General features: G+C 46.7%; 1 protein-coding gene across 6 annotated transcripts in view; it reads left to right on the top strand.

Annotated features, from left to right (window-relative positions):
- The window catches only part of MATN2 (matrilin 2), a 155,277-nt gene that overhangs the window by 33,146 nt on the left and 102,727 nt on the right, over nucleotides 1-19,404 (top strand). For 5 of the 6 annotated variants that reach the window (XM_057532129.1, XM_057532130.1, XM_057532127.1 and 2 more), the window contains exon 3: nucleotides 18,114-18,683. In XM_057532129.1, the coding sequence (XP_057388112.1) occupies nucleotides 18,114-18,683 (570 nt within the window). Of the gene's footprint in view, nucleotides 1-7,826; nucleotides 7,964-18,113; nucleotides 18,684-19,404 lie in introns of those variants that run through there. The other variant, XM_057532128.1, reaches the window with a different exon arrangement.

Below are 19,404 nucleotides of genomic sequence, written 5' to 3'. Positions count from 1 at the left end.
TCTGAGAGAGATGAGAACCATCGGAGGGTTTTAAGCAAAGGAGTGACATGCTTTCACTTGTGTTTAAAGGATTGCTCTGGCTGCCTGATCGAAAGCATTCTGTAGAGGAACAAAGGCAAAGGCCGTTTAGGAGGCTAATGACATCATCCCAGTGAGGGATGTTGGTGGATGTGATCATCCCTGGCGTGTAATGAAGAACTAAGAATTATTTTATTTGTGGCAAGTTTCCCAAAACCTTCTTGAATAGTACCAGTTGCTGGGAATTTATGTAAAGCCTGCAGAGTACCTACAGTTACAATGAGGGAACATTAATGCGATATAAAGTCATGCAGGTTGTATCCTTCTATAGCTGTGTTTGTACATTTGTTGTTTCCTGTAGATTAATCATCAAGAGTATGAATTCTAGATTCCTGGATTTGAATCTTGATTCTACTACTTACTAACTGTGTGACCTTGGACAAATTAAACTCTCTGAGACTCAGTTTTCCCACCTGTTAAATGGGGATAATAGGTTGTTGTGAATGGTAAGGAGTTAGTGCATGTAGCATTATATTGATATATAATCGTTGCTCAATCAATATTAGCTATCATTATAGATATGGATATAACCACTTGTAAAGGTCAAGGAACATCCCTATTTAATTCATTTTACTTAAAACCATAGCATACGAGAGCTGGAAAGGAACTGAGAAATTATTTAGTCCAACCCTAGAGATCAAAGTAACATAGCCACCCTCCCCCTCTCCAAAAAAAGAAGGTTATGTGGCCACTGTCACCTCGTGGGTGGCAGAGTGGGGACCAGAACATGGGTCTGTGGACTCCCAGTCCATAGCAGTGCTTTCTTTGCTATGGCCATGTTGCTTCCATACAGCCCTCAACACAATACCAGGTGGAAATAATAATAATAACAAAAATAATTATTTGACTCTTACTTTGTGCCAGGCACCATTCTAAGTACTTTACACATATTCACTTACTTAATCTTCTTGGCACCCCTCTGAGGCATGTACAGTCATTGTCTCCATCTTGTAAAAGAGGAAACTGAAGGTTAGAGAGAGTAAGTAACTTGCCCAGGATGGAGAATGTGTGTGGTGTCGGGGAACATGGGCGGCCTGAGAGTCAGGAGGCTGCCCCACCTTTACCCTGCATGACCTTCTCCATTTGCAGAATAGGGAAATTGAATCCAGCCTTTAAAGTTCCTTTTCAGTGTTAAAATTTGCATATCCTAAGTGCTTTGTGATGATCAAGTCTGATCATTTCATCATCATGAAACTTGCTGTCTTATTAACTGCTCTTCATCTTAATGATCAGCTACAAGAAAGACTATTTGTAGAACAGCCTAGAAACCAAAGTCACCCAGGCTGTGAGGGATTCCTGAAATGTTATTTCTGGTTTCCATAGCAGCCCTGGCATTGGGCATTAAGCTTAATGGAGTCAACTGCAGCAGCTGGAGCCCAGTGTTCGCTCGAGCACCACGAGTGATGAGGAAACAAATCGCTGGCTCGGTAGATTTCCTTTTGTGTAATATACTGTCTCAGTGTACTTAGGGAGTGGAAACCTAAGCCAAGTTAAGTAAGGACGGAGGAAATGAAGCATTGTATCAGAGTGGAGAGAAAGAGGACAAGTTTCCAAAGGACATGGCGATGAGAACAATCTAGGTTCCTGAGGGAGTCACTGTAGAGAAGAGGAGGGGATAGGCAAACAGAGGCTTCAGGGGAGGGGAGGAAAGTTGGCCCTGCTTTCACAAAGCTTGGAGGGACTAGGTCTTCAGGTGAGCTTTGTGAAGAGGACTGAGCATGCCTTGTATTTTTTTGTTTCAATGTATTTGGAGTTTTCATCAAGACCCTACTGTAGATGAGGGAGGCATCAAGAAGGCAGATGTATTGAGGAGTTGAGGGGGCCACCAGGGCCAGTGCAGGAAACAAAGCTCTCTAGGTATTTTATTTTATTTTTTAATAAATTTATTTATTTATTTATTTTGGGCTGCATTGGGTCTTCATTGCTGTGCACGGGCTTTTCCTAGTTGAAGCGAGTGGGGGCTACTCTTCGTGTGGTGCGTGGGCTTCTCATTGCAGTGGCTTCTCTTGTTACAGAGCACAGGCTCTAGGCACATGGACTTCAGTAGTTGCGGCACGAGGGCTCAGTAGTTGTGGCTCACAGGCTGTAGAGCGCAGGCTCAGTAGTTGCGGCACACGGGCTTAGTTGCTCCGTGGCATGTGGGAGCTTCCTGGACTAGGGATCAAACCCATGTCCCCTGCATTAGCAGGTGGATTCTTAACCACTGCAGCACCAGGGAAGTCCCTCTCTAGGTTTTTTTTTTTTTTTTTAAACATGCACATTACTTTTTTTAAAAAAATTAATTAATTACTTTTTTTGGCTGCATTGGGTCTTTGTTGCTGTGTGCGGGCTTTCTCTAGTTGCAGCAAACGGGGGTTACTCTTTGTTGCGGTGCACGGGCTTCTCATTGTGGTGTCTTCTCTTGTTGCGGAGCATGGGCTCTAGGTGCACGGGTTTCAGTAGTTGTGGCTCACGGGCTCTAGGGTGCAGGCTCAGTAGTTGTGGCGCACGGGCTTAGTTGCTCCGCGGCCTGTGGGATCTTCCTGGACCAGGGTTCAAACCCGTGTCCCCTGCATTGGCAGGTGGATTCTTAACCACTGCGCCACCAGGGAAGTCCACCTCTCTAGGTATTTTAAGCAGAAAGGGATTTCATGCATGGAATTAGGTGCTTACATAATTGATGGAAAGGGTGAAGGAGTGGAAGTTCAGGACCGTCACCTAAGAACCCATTGCTGGGATCGGGATGCTGTTCTGCCATAGCTACATCTGTGAAGCTGGTGAGCAGACACTAGAACACCGAGTCTGTGTTTCTACCACCTTACTTGCCAGCAGAAACAGGCTTCACCTCACTTCCTCCTTTGTGAGTGTATCTACTTGGTGTTACCTAATTCTCACCCAGGACCCTAGCTGCAAGGGAGTCAGTAAAATGTGCTTCTTGTCTTTTTAACGTCTGCAGTACTGGAAGGCTCATAAAAAGAGGTGGGAGTTCATGCTGAGTGCCCGCTGACATTCAATCAATAGTTATTTCCTTTGAATATTCAATTAACTAGGGAGAGAAATAGCAGTAGAGGAGTTGGACACCCAAGAGGGATGAGTTGGAAGGGGCCAACTGCTGACCTAAGCTTTCTGCTCCACCAGCTGAAAGTCCTTCAGGTAGACTCACTCCAGGGTTAGATAACAAAGGGGCAGAAACTCAACTCCTAAAGACAAAGGAGTTGTCTTTAAATTCTCCCTGGTGCCTTCTCTATAGTATATACACAGGGGACATTCATTTATACCTGAGACCACGCTGGGAACTCCAGTGGGAGGGGCTTTGGGTTAGGCCAGGGATGGAGAAGAGTGAAGTCTGGGCTGAATCAGGAGCCCTTAGAATGTGCCCTAAAAGAGGGTGGGCACATTTAAAACCCTTCAGTGGCTCCCCATGGGCTCCTTAATGGAGTCCAAACTTCTCAGTAGGAGGTACATGCAGCCCTCCCTGCCATCCCCATCCTGTCCTTTAAGGTCCAGCCGTACCACCCTATCTGCATTACCCATGCACACGGCACCCTGCTCTGTTCTGGCCTCTAGGCCTTTGCTCATGCCAACCCTTTGCCTAAAATGCCCAACCCAACTCTGCCTGGCCAATACCCACTCATCCTTTAATAATGGAATAATATTATAAGACAATATAATGTGGTGCCCTTCAGCTTCTTTAAGAATCTTCCCACCCATCATCCCGGGATCGTGCTCTCCTCCAGGCTCTAGTTGCACATGATTTTTATGAATCTTATGAAGCTGTCTTCTCTACAAGGTTGTAAGCGTCTCCCAGGCTGAGATTGGTTCTTGGGCTGTATCCCCAGCACCTGGCACAGAGAGGAGGGTTCTACAGTGTTTGCATAACTCAACCAAACCGAAATGATGAGAGAAACTTTTCTTGGCTGGTACACGTCTGTGGAAGCTTCCGCCCCTGCCTCTGTGTGTGCCTGCACCCCGCCCCTTCCAGGGAAGAGCTACAAGACTGCATCTAGCAAGGCCTCTTCCTCGTGGCCCTCACCCCTCCCCAGCCCGACCCTATTGCTATTCACAGGTCTCTGCTCTGTGCCCGACTTCCATCTGGACACCCAGAAAGCAGATGAGGCAATTGTTCAATGTATGAAGTTAAAATGCTCCTGTGGGTGAAATGCCAGTTTGCTTTTTGAAAGCCACCTACACTCTTTTTCACTTTGCAGAAAGGAGAGATCACCTGTTTCCCAGTACTTTCTGTACTGTCTTGTATTGGGGGATGGGGTGTGTGTGTGTGTGTGTGTGTGTGTGTGTGTGTGTGTGTGTGTAGATTACAATTTTAAGATATGAGTGATTTCTCAATTTGAGGAAGGAAGAAAGTTGGTGAGAAGGGTTTTGATAGAGAATACCAAACTGATTCTGTATCTATTCAGTCAGCTCAGTGAATTTTAAAACCATCGACCATTTCAGGGCTTCTTTATCCTTCTTTTCTCAATTAAGAGAAAGCCTGTTTGTAGACACACTAAGAGTAGATGTGAGGGGCATTTTTTTTTTTAAGCGAAACTTTAGCAAACTGCTTTACCTTGCAAGGAAATTCAATTCATTGGAAATTGTTTTTTCTCCAGGGCTAAACTGGGGCAGCTTTCTCTGGCTCCCTCGCAAAGAAAATTGTCCAGGGTTCTGGAAACCGCAGTTGTCGAACTTCATACGATGTCTCTTTTCTTTCAGCTCATGTAAGAGTTACGAGAGGAGACTGGTGTGACGTGGCATGTTTTTTCTTTCTTCTCTTTTTCGTTTCCATTTCGCTGGCTAGTTGGTGCGTACTCCCTGAGGGCCTTGGAGAGCTGCGTTCCTAAAGGAATTTATGAGGGTCGGCAGGGACAAAGGAAATTTGAGCTGGTGTCAACCCAGGATCCCTCAGGGCGCCACTGGCCCTTGTCTCTGGTTTATAGAGCACCATTGCTAACCAAAGATGCAGGCTCATTCACCAGAACCTTCTTTTAAATAAAAACAAAACCCAAAACAAACTCATTGTGACATTGGCAAGTATATTTTGCATAAAAACTCCCCAGTGTGGATCTCCACAGAGCAGACAGAATCCATCCTGCAAGTCTCTCTCCCACCACAGCCATCTCTTTCTGCCCTGCAGGGGCTCCTCTGGGTTTTGGTTAACGTGTACACAGGTCAAATCTGACAGTAGGTTTCAGTGCTTGCCTGTGAACTTTGGTTCTGCTTGTAGGTGTTGGAAAGAAGTTAATGGAATGAAAGTTGACATTCAGACCATATCTCTGGGCGTTCATGAGGGGAGCACATAAATGGTATCAACTGGCATTCAGAGCAGGTGTGTGTGTGGGGAGGAGATCACAGAAATCACCTCCGTCTGGATGTACGTCGTTGCTTTGTCCTCAGTAATCGGCCAAGAGATAGAGATGTGTTTGCTCTGTACCTCTGCTGGAGTCATGCCTCCTTGTTCATCAGTACAGTCTCTACTGACCTTTGTGACTGAGGGTGCAGCTGTTCTGGCTAAGCATATGTTATGCTTCCTGAATAATAATTCATTTTCCCTGCCTCGTCCTGCTGCCATCTGCACGCTCGTGTCACTGCCTGCCTGGGCTGTAAGCCGCCCAAGGCCAGGCCCGGCATCCTCTGGGTGGCAACAGCCCCACAGCACGAGCACTGTACAGACAGACCTTGTTTTATTGGGTTTTGCTTTTGTTGTGCTTCGCGGATACTGTGTTTTTCACAAATGGAAGGTCTGTGACAGCCCTGCATCAAACAAGACCATTGGTGCCATTTTTCCAACGCATTTGCTCACTTTGTGTCTCTGTGTCACGTTTTGGTAATTCTTGCAATATTTCAGGCTTTTTCATTGTTATTCTGTCTGTTACGGTGATCTGTGATCGTTGATCTTTGATATTCTATTGCGAAAAGATTACAGCTTGCTGCAGGCTCAGATGATGGCTGGCATTTTTTAGCGATAAAGTATTTTTAAGTTAGGGTAAATTAAGGTACACTTTTTTAGACAGAATGCTATCGCATGCTTAATAGGCTGCAGTATAGTGTAAACATAACTTTTACATGCGCTGGGAAACCAGAAAGCTCGTGTGACTTACGTTATGGCGATATTTGCTCTATTGCGGTAGTCTGGGACCGAACCTGCAGTTCCTCTGAGATGTGCCTGTATTTTGCCCATAGTGGCGTCAGTTCACTGCCTTCTATGTGCAGCCCTGAGCCAGGCATGCGTGAAATGAGGATGAACAAGGCCCACTCGTGACCTCAGAGGTTTGCCTTATGGTCTGGTGGGGCTTGCAGGCCAGCAGATACGGAATTTGTGGGATGACGTCACTGCACATTGTTACTAGTTGTGCTACTGTCATCTGTGCCTGGGGGTGCAGAAGGCACCTGTGGACGCGAGTAGGTGCAGCAGGTGTGCTCGTAGGTATCAGAAGGAACTTAATAAAATAAAGGTGAAGCTCTGGGGCCGAAGGCACTGGCCCAGGGCAGAGGGTGAAGAGGACTTCGCACTTGAGGGAGTGTCTTGAGTTGAGCTTTAACTCCTGAGTCTCATTCAAGTCTCTGCCGTTGGCCCTCCCAGATATTAACTGGGGTTTAATGTGTTAACTGGTGACTGGGAGAGTAAGTTCATAAGCCTCTCCTCTGGGACGTTTTTCTGTTCAGAGGAGACACTTCATGCTAGGTCACCTGCTGGGAAACGGAGGGTAGAAATGCAGGTGCTAGAATCAGACTGGCTTGGACGTGAAATCCCTGTCTCGTACCACTCATTCCCCATGCCAGTGGACTTGTCATTTAGCCTCTCTAAGCCTCAGTGCCCTCATCTGTGAGTTGGAAGTAATAATGGTGCCTACCTTGTTCATTTTCTGAACCTAATCAAAAGCCAGGACACAGCTGACCTACACATGATCTGACAATGGACCAGATGTGGATCAGAACCCATGAGAGAATCCAGGATGTAAGGTTTCCATATTTACAAGGTCTCTCGTGGTCTTGCGGAGGAGGGTGCTGAGACACAGGAAGGGGTCTCTTCTGGACTCTTGCTCTGTGGCCTCTTTGATGGTCTCTCAGGCTCACATGCCCCTTGGGATAGAGTCTTCAGATTTGTCACACCTATGAATCATCTGGAACAATTGTCTAAGTGCAGATTCGTGGGCCTCAGCCTCAAAGATTCTAATTCACTGGGTCTAGGGTGCTGCCCAGGATTCATCATTTTAAATAAGTACCCCCAGGCGTTTCTGACGTCATCAGGACATTGAGGATCCCCACTGCGGGCTGTTTTTATTGTACCTCCACTGACTAGCTCCCCCAGCCCACTCTGGCTCGTGGAGGGGTATGTGCAACTTCTCCCTTCTCTGCCCTCCTACCCCTCCCACCACATATGCACCCTGAAGGAAAGAAGCCAAGACCCTACTGAGCATCTACGTGCGTTGCACTCTGCTGGGTGCTAGGGATTCACAGAAGACACTACATGTGGCCGGTAGCTCCATACGTGAGATGCTGGTAGGAGAATGCTCAGACATAGGTGACCACAGGGCCAAGTCTTAAGCTGAGGAGGCAGCTGAGAGAGGATGGCGTGTAGGGAACTACAAACCGTTAGGTATCACTGAGGTGTAAGATATAGGGCAGGGAGTGGTGGGTGGGTCCAAGAGGCTAAAGAGTTCATTAGTTCATTCTCCCATGACCTTGCTGTCCGTGACCGTTAGGGTGGTGGCTTTTGAAGAAATTGCTTTGACGAGACAGCATCCTGGGCTCATTTATCCCGAGAACTCACAGCTGCCAAGTTGAGCTACTGTGACTCTGATGAAACTCACCAAAATATTTAGTCATCGGAAAGTTCTGCTCTAAAGAGGGGAAGAGTAAGGTCCATTTATGGAGAGAGGCTCTCTACTCTCCCAGGCCAGGAAAACCGGTGAGATGATGGGGCATTAAGGCCTGGAGGGCTCTAATGGGAGTGAGTGGAGAGAATGTCTGGCTGGCAAATTGGTTTTGTTTCTCAAGCCCCCTCCAGGCACTAGGGGGTGGGAAGGGGATGGGGGATGCTGTGCGAAGAGGACCCCTGTGGCTGAGCTTTGATTCTGAGGCTGGGATTGATTAGCAGGGGGGTTGGTGTCTCACAGGTGCTGGAGTTGGGGGTCTCGGGGCCGGCATGCAAGGCTTGGGATTTGCTGTCCTGGCTCGACATTTTATCATGTGACTAGCTGTCAATCCAGATGTCTCCTTTCTGTGGTTTATACAGTTGATTTTTTGAACCTTATGTTCAGGGCTTGACATTTATACCACCATTATATAGATTTCCTCGTTAGTTTTTTTTTTTAACATCTTTATTGGAGTGTAATTGCTCTACAATGTTGTGTTAGTTTCTGCTGTATTACAAAGTGAATCAGCTATACATATACATATATCCCCATATCTCCTCCCTCTTGTGTCTCCCTCCCACCCTCCCCATCCCACCCCTTTAGGTGGTCACAAAGCACCGAGCTGATCTCCCTGTGCTATGCGGCTGCTTCCCACTAGCTATCTGTTTTACATTTGGTAGTGTATATATGTCCATGCCACGCTCTCACTTCGTCCCAGATTACCCTTCCCTCCTCTTGTTAGTTTTGACTCATTATTCCAGCCCTCAGAAATCCTTTCTGGTCCTGACTCTGTTATTCAGCTTTTTAGCGATTCCTTCCAGCATAGTGTGTAGTGGTGTAGTGAGAACCACAAATGCCCCCAGAATTTGGAAAACTGTTTGGAAAATGTTACCAAGTGGGGACTGATTTTCTAATGTGTCTACGATATGTCTTAGATCCCATTAAGAAGTCCAGGGTGGGGCTTCCCTGGTGGCGCAGTGGTTGAGAGTCTGCCTGCTAATGCAGGGGACACGGGTTCGAGCCCTGGTCTGGGAAGATCCCACGTGCCGCGGAGCGACTGGGCCCGTGAGCCACAACTACTGAGCCTGCGCATCTGGAGCTTGTGCTCCGCAACAAGAGAGGCCGCGATAGTGAGAGGCCCGCGCACCGCGATGAAGAGTGGCCCCCGCTTGCCGCAACTAGAGAAAGCCCTTGCACAGAAACGAAGACCCAACACAGCCAAAAATAAATAAATAAATAAATAAATAATGAAAATAAAGGAATTCCTTAAAAAAAAAAAAAAAAAAAGTTGACTCCTGAGTCCTTTAAAAAAAAAAAAAAAAAAAAAAGAAGTCCAGGGTGTATCCATAATATAATATAATCAGCTTTTCAGGCCACTCCCCAGGGGTTCTTTAGGAAGATGTGAGTGGAGCATGATTGATTCAGAGGAAGCCATAGCTCATCATCTGCATTGTAAAACGGCTGGCGTGAGGTAATGCAGTAGCTGACAACTGACTAAGAAGGGAATTAGAGGGGGAAGGATTGAAATGTGGTCCTTTCAGCCCTGGCCAAGGACCATGGCACCCTAGTCAAGAGCCCTAAATACAGGGGAGTTGCAGGTTAAGTCGCACTGGAGGCAAAAATCAAAGGTGCTCCAAATTGCCTCTGAAATATCCATGAGATCACCTGTAAATCGCAGGGCTGGTCATAGTCTAGAGGCACAAGGGGATGGAACCCATGAGGTGGCCACAGGGGCTACATCTCAGGCATCTGTGGGCACAAGCTCATTGAGCGTGATGGTGGGTGTTATGCGGTAGTCTTTTCTCTCAGTCTGTCTGTCTGTCTTTGTTAAGCCCATATAGTTCAATACACATAAACCAATTGCTTAAGGGATGCAATTTCCTTGAATTCTGATGTGCTATTTTATATTCTTATAATGGAGGCTACATACCACTTGTACAATTTGATGAGACTATTTCTTTTCTTTTTTATAAATTTATTTATTTAATTTATTTTATTTTTGGCTGTGTTGGGTCTCTGTGGCTGCACGCGGGCTTTCTCTAGTTGCGGCGAGTGGGGGCTACTCTTTGTTGCGGTGCGTGGGCTTCTCACTGCGGTGGCTTCTCTTGTTATGGAGCACGGGCTCTAGGCGCGCGGGCTTCAGTAGTTGTGGCGCACGGGCTTCAGTAGCTGTGGCTCGAAGGCTCTAGAGCACAGGCTCAGTAGTTGTGGCGCACGGGCTTAGTTGCTCCGCGGCATGTGGGATCTTCCCGGAGCAGGGCTCGAACCCGTGTCCCCTGCATTGGCAGGCGGATTCTTAACCACTGCGCCACCAGGGAAGCCCGAGGAGACTATTTCTTAGGACATTTCTATTTCCTTTGCTCTGACCCCATGCCCACGAGCAGCCTTCCATCATAAGTGTGACTTTACCTAAAAGTTCATGTGCAGGCCGTCGACGTGGCCACCCTTATTATTTCTCATTGAATAGTAGTAAGTTAGCACTAATTATCAGATAATTCTCAAAAGTATGATTAGCTAACTTACCTTTATTCAGTTTCTTAGAAGTAGATAAAATTGAGTACTTCAACCTTTGTTGTAGAGCCCCAGACTCTAAAACCAGGTTGGCAAAATGATTCCATTTCATTGTCTGTAGGTACTTGCAGGGCAGTGTTGAAAGGATCCTGAGGCTGGGTCCAGGCTGAGTGGGAGAGGATGGGAATTGATTAGTAATGTCTGCCAGGGACAAGGTAAAAAAGAAAGGGGACATTGCTAATCCTGCCCTGGAGCCTGGGTACCTACACCCAGAGGTAGTCAGCCATGCCCTCCCTCTCTCTCTGAGAATCCTACTTATCTTTTTAGTCTGCCTATTTTATTGTATCCTGTTATCATGTGTCTGTATGCCTGCTGTTAACAATCGGGAGTCTTTCCTTTGTTATATTCCCAGAGCCTGACACACAATAGGTTCTCACTAAATATTTGTTCAAAGATTGGCTTTATTTAACTGTTCTACCTAACTGGTCTAAATATGTGGAATCTGCATTTCTTCCTCACTGGAGTCAATTATTTGTCTTGCTGAGATACAAACTATAGATTTCCTCTGATTCTCCTGATCTATCCTAACTAGGAGTAAATACATAAATTGTGCATGCTTTTTTTTCCCTTCTCAGTCTCCTGCTGGCTCAAAATCATCAAGTTCTCCCTACCGCCACCCCCGCTTTCTGTAATTATAAAACTGCTTTTCTCCCTTTGAAACTCTTGGTGAGCTAGTTTTTTCTCTGTCCCTTTATGACCTTTGAATCATGTTCCAAAGTGTCTCTGGTCACTCTTAGGGAGTTAAAGAAAACCCTCTGGTTAGTCCTAGTTGTAAAACCAGTTTTAGCTCTCGGCTCCTTGCCACTTTCTCCAACGTTACTCTTGTCATAGTTCTTGGTGATTTCAATATCCACATGAATGATGCCCCCTTTGAGGGATCATTACTGGAGTATTCGTGTCCTCCACCATATCTCAGCCATTTACCTCTGTTACCATACTCCTGACCCTGTGATTATAATAACTGCAGTCCCTTCATCATCTCAATTTAAACCTCCTATTTCCCCAGCTCACCCCTTCTAGGATTCAACAATCCTGTGACCTCATCTGGACTTTCAATCCATTGGCCCTGCTGCTTTTTCTCTGCCCTTCACCCCTTCCTGTCTTCTACTTCCTGTTCCCCCAGTTTAATTCCATAGGAAATCTTTATAGTCGTTCTGTTGCCTACCTTTGTCACTCTCCTGATTCATCACTGTCGCTTGGCTAAATGACAACCCTGGTTATATCAACTTCTGCCTGCTTTTCCCCTGTTCCTGTGCAGCTGAGTGTAGCCGGAGCAAAACACACTACATGCTATCGGTGTCCCTTCAGTTTCATGCTCACCACCCTCAAGTTGGCCTTTAGTGTCACCTGGAAATCATACTTCAGTCCCCTCGTCCATCCACTCTTGCACTGTCCTAGAAATTATTCCATTTTTTCCCCTTGTATCATTATATTTTTCACAGTTCTTTTTTTTTAAAGTGCCCACAAACCATCTACTTGTGGGAACTTTGCTGGGAATTGTTAGGAAGCATCACATTTTCTGAAATCCATTTCCCTTCTTCACCCCACCCTGGGCATTTGCCTGTTGTCCAGATCATGTTTCTCCTGTTCCATCAACGATCGGTGATCGACTTTCTGTCATACCTGTCCCATTCTTCTGTCTCCCCCAGGGCCCGGCTCCTACTAATCTCACAGTAGGCAAGTTAAGTGCATGAGAATGTGAACCACTAGCAGCCTCATGTGCTGAGCTGCTGCTATTCAGAGAGGCGAGCATCTGTTTTCATCATTTTATTAAATCTTAAAAAAATACAAATAAGCATTTAGCAGGGGAGAAGCAGTTGGCAGGAGACAGGCAATTTTGAGCCATAGCTTTCAGGCCCTGATTCCAGGGAAGGAAAGAATTGACCCCAGAGAGCCAGTGCAGTTCTGGTGCATCTTGAGTGTGCTGGGAAAGGCAGGTCTAAAAGGACAGAATCCTTTCTGAGCATTGCTTGGTGGTTAAGAGTGTGGGCTACGGAGCCAGACAAGATGAGTTCAGATCCGAGCTCCTCCTAAGTATGAGGCCCTGAGCTAGATATCTAACCTTTCTAGACTCATTGTTCTCATCTGTAAAATGGGAATAGTACCTACTTGCTAAGTTGGGTGTGAAATAAATAAGCCATCCCGTGTAAAAGTACTCAGAACAAGGCCAGGTACTTATTAAGTGCTCAATAAACAGTAGCTATAAATTATTATTATATTCTCTTTTGAGTATCCCGATAGCCCTGTGAGGTATTGTTATTCTCATTTCGCAGAAGAGGCTGAGGGTCAAAGAGGTGAAGGAGAGGTTTAAGACCACATGGACAGAAAGTGGAATTGGCTGGGCTTGCCCTGAGGTCATAGGACTCTGCTGCTGTTTCACTGAGCATTTCAGAGCCCCTTTCAGTCTCTGGATGAAATTATTTTACCCTTGTCATCGAGATTCACATACCTTCCTTCTCTAAACATGCCCTGACCTCTCCAGGCAGATGGTACCAAATATTTACTGTACAATTACACAGTCGTAATTAAATAGAGCTGCAGCAAGGGAGACCGATTAGCAACAAATCTGCAATCCTGAGAGGAAGGAAATAGTTCCAAGGCTGCACGTTGTAATCCTGCTGGGGTGGGAATGTTGCTTAAAATTGTTCTGGCTCAGGTTCACTTTCTCTGCAGGGGGAAGAGACACTTGTTTGCCCATTGAGTAGGCTGTAGAGTCAAGCTGACAGAACTGGAAGTACTGTTCACAAGGCTCAGACCGTTACTCTTTTGGTTCAAGGCATGACCTTTTTATGTGCCCAGAAACCCTCTTCCAACTGCTGCGGAAAGTCTGTTGTGAGGGGCGAGAAGGAAGATCGTGTGTGTTCTTCTCACAGGCTGAGACAGGGAGGGAGGCTGTTTATCAGAACCAGTATGTGAAAGGAACACGCACAGAGGAGAGTCCATTTTCTGGAAACATCTCTCAGCAGTCCCCGTGTGGAGAAACTGTGAGGCACATATTTCAGAATGTCCCCAAGTATTTACAAAGCTCGTATTGTAATGTCAGCGGTATTGAGAGTTTTCCCGGATGCCCACCATGACATGGGGGAAAGGCACCAGGATGGTCCCAGGTCTGACCCTAATGAGCCATGAGGCCTCATGGAGATAGAGTCACCTCCCTGGGCCTCAGTTTCCCCTTCTGTAAAATGAGTAACTTGGACTCTATTTAGACCCTCCAGCTCTAAGATTTTATTAGTCTGTGAGTCCATGGACCAGAAGTTCAAAAGTGGCTGTGCTCCCTCATAAAATGGCAAAGATTTGGGTCCTAGAATCTGTGACTCTGTTAGCAGGACCCAGAGACCTGCTCTAGCACTTTTTGCCTTTGTGGTTTTAATCCATCTGCTTGAATTGCCTGCTCTGACTCAGTCCCTTCCACCTGAAACCTTGCTCCACCACCCAGAATTCCATTTAACTCCACAAATGTTGACTGAAGACTTACTGTATTCCCACCGCATGGCTATAGAGATGATTAGTTTCCCACGTTGGGGAATTCACAGTGAGATATGAGGTCAAGACTTGCCAGAACTTCGTTTCTCCGGAAATCTCTCTAGTTCCTAAACTAGTGGTTTCTCAGAGTGTGGTCCTTGGACCAGTGGCATCAACTTCACCCAGGAACTTGCTAGAAATGCACATTTTCAGGTGCCAGCCTAGACCTACAGAATCAGAAACTCTGGAAGTGAGGCCCGCTGACCTTAGTTTTTAACAAGTCCTCCTGGGAACTGGGAGGCACCTTGAGTTTGAGAACCACTGAACTGGCCCTTTCAGGGACAAGCTGCAGAGCTTCTGAGCTCTCGAGGGACCCGAGGAGACATCCTGAAGAAACTCGGTCACTTGGGCTGCCAGGACTCGTCGTTTCCAACTCACAATCACTGCTCTCTGGAGGTTCCCTCCAACTCTATTTCGAACCTTTGTGGTGTTTTTGTAAATGCCAGGCATCGTGGAAACTCCCCATTTGTTTTGATGGGAGCTAATCCAGTTGAGCACATAATTCCCCATGGAACTTCCAGGCTTCCCTTTAAATTGATTGTGATGCTTCCTGGGATGCTGACACCATGACTAAGACCCACAGTAACAATCCCAGTCCCAGAGGATCCCCTGCTTCCAAAGATTTCCAGAGAAGGAGAGTTCTTAGGGAGCCAGTCTGCAGCCTCTTTCCCTGTCTCCCTTCCAAGGAGTCTTTCATTAATATCCACCTCCGTGGCAGGGTCTGGGCTGGTTCCCGTCCTCCTGAGCAGGTGGAGGTCATTGGGTCACATCCTCCCTGCATTAAGTTCAGACTGAAATGGGGGGCAGGTGTAGCTCAGGGAGTGGGGCTAGCCTCAGTCCTGGCCCTTGTCCTCTTTCCGGGGACCCACAGGTCTGTCATGCTTTGCTCTGGCCCGGGACCACGTGCTAGACCATAGACACCTTTGTGAAAATTAGAGAAAGACACTCCCTCCAGGTGCCTCTCAGGGTGGACACAGCCCCTGGGGCTCAGAGCTAGCCTGGATTTCAGGCCCCTTGCTTCCTTGGGCAGGTGCCTGTGTGCAGCACAAACTACACAGCAGCAGCAGCCCTGCCCCTCCCCAGCCTGGGCCTAGGAAGGTGTGGACTTGGGGGGCCGGTGTGGGCCGAGCAGAGCCTGCATATGCAGCTCCCACGTATTGGGGGTTTCCACATGCTGGGCCCAAGGCTAAGCTCTTTACCCACAGCATTTCCTGAGATCCTCACAACCACCCAGTGAGATGGGTGTTGGTGTTGTCTCCATATAGGTTTTCTTTTTTCTAAATTATAAGAGATTTTCAAACTCTCAGTGCCTTCATGTTCTCATCTGTCCAATGGGTACAGTACTCCTAGCTCCTTTCTTAAGAGCTTATTCTGGAAATCAAATGAGACCATAGCGATGAAAGCTGTCTGGAGTAAAGATGTTAAAACACCCTGCAAATGTCAGGGTTGATATTGATCTTATCCCTGCATCCTCAAAGGGCAGTTTCTGGGAGCTCTGGTTTGAGAAACTCACCTTAAATTCACCCAGCCTCCAGTGTTATATGTGTGTGGCACAGAAGGTTGGCTTTCTGCCATGATGCTGGTGTGCGGGCGTGCTTCCTCCCCTAAAATTGTTAGACTTGTGAGGCTGCGATGCATGAGGTGTGTGTGCAGGCGCTCAGGGGCGAGTCACGACCTGGCAGGCCGGCCTGGTTGGGATGACCTCAGCCGCCTTTTCCACTTCTCATTTTAATGACTGGGTTCACTGCTTCATTTCTGGTTTTCTCCCTCTTTCTTGCTGCAGCTGCAGTGATTGGGATTCAGGGCAAGCATTTGAGATCCCTTTTCTAATCCCTATCAAATCTGGATTTAGCAGTGGGAAGTCTGGGAAAGGAAGGGGGGAGGGGGGGGAGGGGCTGGAGGCCATAGCTCAGAACATCTGAGAAATCCCAACAGGAACGCCCGGCCTCCACCCTGTGAGGCCAGAGGCCTCTTGTCTCATCCAATCTCACCCGCTTCCCAGAATGCCTTCTTGCTTGCGCGCTTGAGTACAGCGATTGTGGTGGTAAGGGAGAGACTTCGACATTTGCCTTTTTCCAATTTAACTGTGCCCTTTGTTGAAATGTTTCTTGGCCAGGTACCTTCTCCATTTCCACTACTGCTCCCACCTCCCTCCCCCGACCACCCACCCCTGGTTGAGATTAAGTTTCTCTCTCAACCAGATTTGTGCAAAAATGGTCTGGATCGTCCACGCTGCAAACCCCTGCCTGACTCAACTATTTTTTTTTTTTTTCGCTTTTTTTAAAAAGACTGAGGTAGAGTTGATGTACAATATTTTATAAGTTACAGGTGTGCAACATAGTGATTCACAGTTTTTAAAGGTTATACTCCATATATAGTCATAAAATATTGGCTATATTCCCTGTGCTGTACAATATATCCTTGTAACTTATTCATTTTATACATAGTAGTTTGTACCTCTTTATCCCCTACCCCTATATTGCCCCTCCCCCTTCCCTCTCCCCACTGGTAACCACTAGTTTGTTCTCTACATATGTGAGTCTGTTTCTTTTTTGCTTTATTCACTAGTTTTATTTTTTTAGATTTCACATATAAATGATATCATACAATATTTGCCTTTCTCTGTCTGACTTATTTCACTTAGCATAATGCCCTCCAAGTCCATCCACGTAGTTGAAAATGGCAGAATTTCATTCTTTCTGTGGCTGAATAGTATTCCAGTGTGTGTATGTGTGTGTATATATATATATACACACACACACACCATATCTTCTTTATTCATTCATCTGTTGATGGACACTTAGGTTGCTTCCATATCTTGGCAATTGTAAATAGAGCTGCAATGAACATTGGGGTGCATATATCTTTTTGAATTAGTATTTCTGTTTTTATCAGATACATACCCAGAAGTAGAATTGCTCGGTCATATGGTAGTTCTATTTTTAGTTTTTTGAGGAATCTTCATATTGTTTTCCACAGTGGCTGCACCAGTTTACATTCCCACCAACAGTGTAGGAGGGTTCCCTTTTGTCCATATCCTCTCCACAAACTTCTGCCCCACTCAATTGACTTTTTGTTACGTAACTTCCCTACAGAAGAGATAAGTTACATAACATAATGCTAATCATATTATGCCCATCACCTGTGGCATCATGTACAAATTTCAGTCTGAATTTAAAGTCATTTTGTAACTGGCTTCATGCTACCCCTCCAACTTAATTCCTATCCATAACTCCTAGCAGGGCCTTCATCACTCGTTCTTTTATCCACTCTATTCATGCCATCTTGGGCTTTTGTTCATGTGTCCGTCTCCATGTGTTCCTTCTCTCAGTCCAAACACTATGCATCTGTAAAGCCAGCTCGTGTCCCATCTCCTTGACTCCAGCCCACTAATATCCCTGTTCTTTGAACAGCTAGTGTCAGCACCACATAGTTTCATACTAGTTATTCTTTCCTTGTTCCAGTAATTAAGTCTCCCCAGGTAGACTGTAAGCTCCTTGATTTGGGTCGCCCCCCCCAAGTGTCTTCTATACTCCCTGCAGTATCCAGCCAAGCTTATGTGCTGTGCAGTAAATAATAAAGTAATTTTGACCCTGCTCAGGTGCTTGCCCACCTGAAAACTGCATTGATGACTTTCTAGAAACCGAAGTTCATTTATCTTGTAAAAAGAAATAGTATCTTTGTTGCCAATACTGATGATCACCCAGTCACGCACATATACACCCTTACAACCTTCCCAAGGGGGGAAGAAAAACGATGAAGACGGGAGGTTTGAAAGGTGATCCCTGGCCCTAGGATTTCCAACCTGCACTGGGTCCTTAACACTCTTCTTTTCTTTCCTTTCCTTTTCTTTTCTTTATTTTTAATTGAAGTATATTTGATTTACAATATCGTGTTAGTTTCAGGTATACAGCACGGTGATTCAGTTATACATATATATATGTATATATAACTTCTTCAGATTCTCTTCCCTTATACGTTATTACAAAATATTGAGTAGAGTTCCCTGTGCTATACAGTGGGTCTTTGTTGGTTATCTATTTTATATATAGTAGTGTGTGTTTATGCTTAACACTCTTCTGATGCGTTTGCCCTCCCCTCTTTCCCCAGAGAGCTCCTGTGAGAGCAAGCGGGCAGACGTGGTCTTCATCATTGACAGTTCCCGCAGCGTCAACACCCACGACTATGCAAAGGTCAAGGAGTTCATCGTGGACATCTTGCAGTTCTTGGATATTGGCCCTGACGTCACCCGGGTGGGCCTGCTCCAATATGGCAGCACCGTCAAGAACGAGTTCTCCCTCAAGACCTTCAAGAGGAAGTCCGAGGTGGAGCACGCCGTCAAGAGGATGCGGCATCTGTCCACGGGCACCATGACGGGGCTGGCCATCCAGTACGCCCTGAACATCGCATTCTCAGAAGCAGAGGGTGCCCGGCCACTGAGGGAGAACGTGCCGCGGGTCATAATGATTGTGACCGACGGGAGGCCCCAGGACTCGGTGGCCGAGGTGGCTGCAAAGGCCCGGGACACAGGCATCCTGATCTTTGCCATCGGCGTGGGCCAAGTGGACCTCAACACGCTGAAGGCCATCGGGAGCGAGCCGCACGAGGACCACGTCTTCCTGGTGGCCAACTTCAGCCAGATTGAGTCGCTGACCTCAGTGTTCCAGAACAAGTTGTGCAGTAAGTCCTGTTTCTCTGGGGCTCTTCTCAGGGAATCATTAGGATGAGTTCATTCATCTTCCAGTGTTCGTTCTGTGCTAACCTGGTCCCGGGTACCGGGCTGGCAAGGGGTGTTTAGCAAAGGCCAAGGTAGACACAGTGCTCTCTTGGGGCTCACGCTCTGCCCAAGGAGACATATTAAGGATGCAGTTATACAAATAAGTAAGTAACTGTAGTTGTAACAGTGTAACAGAGAAAGAATTCAGGACAGGACCTGACCTAGGCCAGGGGGCTCAGGGAGATTTCCCTGAGGAAGGGACATTTACACTCAAACTGCAGAATGAGTAAACAGTAGGTAGGTGAAGTTTTTCTCCAGCACATTGGCTTGCCCTGGCATTCCCTAGGTTGGAATTCATGAGTTGTGGTAAGCATGGGAATGGGAGGGCAAAAATAATAACATAACTTCTCCTTGGATGGTGTGGAATACTGAGCATTTTTGCCCCATGGTGGTGCTAGCAGTGGATGTTTTCTCAACCCAGAAAGAGGCCCAGTGTACGGGGAAGACCAAGATGTGCTCCTGGTACCTTCCCACCTGGTAGGATGGCAGGTGCCTCCCGACTCCTTCTGCAAGGACATGCCTCCCCAAGTCCTTGAGCTGCATTCTTCTGCTTTAAGGGTCTTCTTCGCCGTCTTGCTTTCTCACCCTCCCCTCCCCAAGGCTTCTTTCACCCTTTCTTGCCAG

The sequence above is a fragment of the Balaenoptera acutorostrata genome, chromosome 17, assembly GCF_949987535.1.
Source record: "Balaenoptera acutorostrata chromosome 17, mBalAcu1.1, whole genome shotgun sequence".
In the NCBI taxonomy this organism is placed as follows: domain Eukaryota; kingdom Metazoa; phylum Chordata; class Mammalia; order Artiodactyla; family Balaenopteridae; genus Balaenoptera; species Balaenoptera acutorostrata.
Note: the sequence above shows the minus strand (reverse complement) of the source record. Positions and strands in the feature narration are given on the sequence as shown.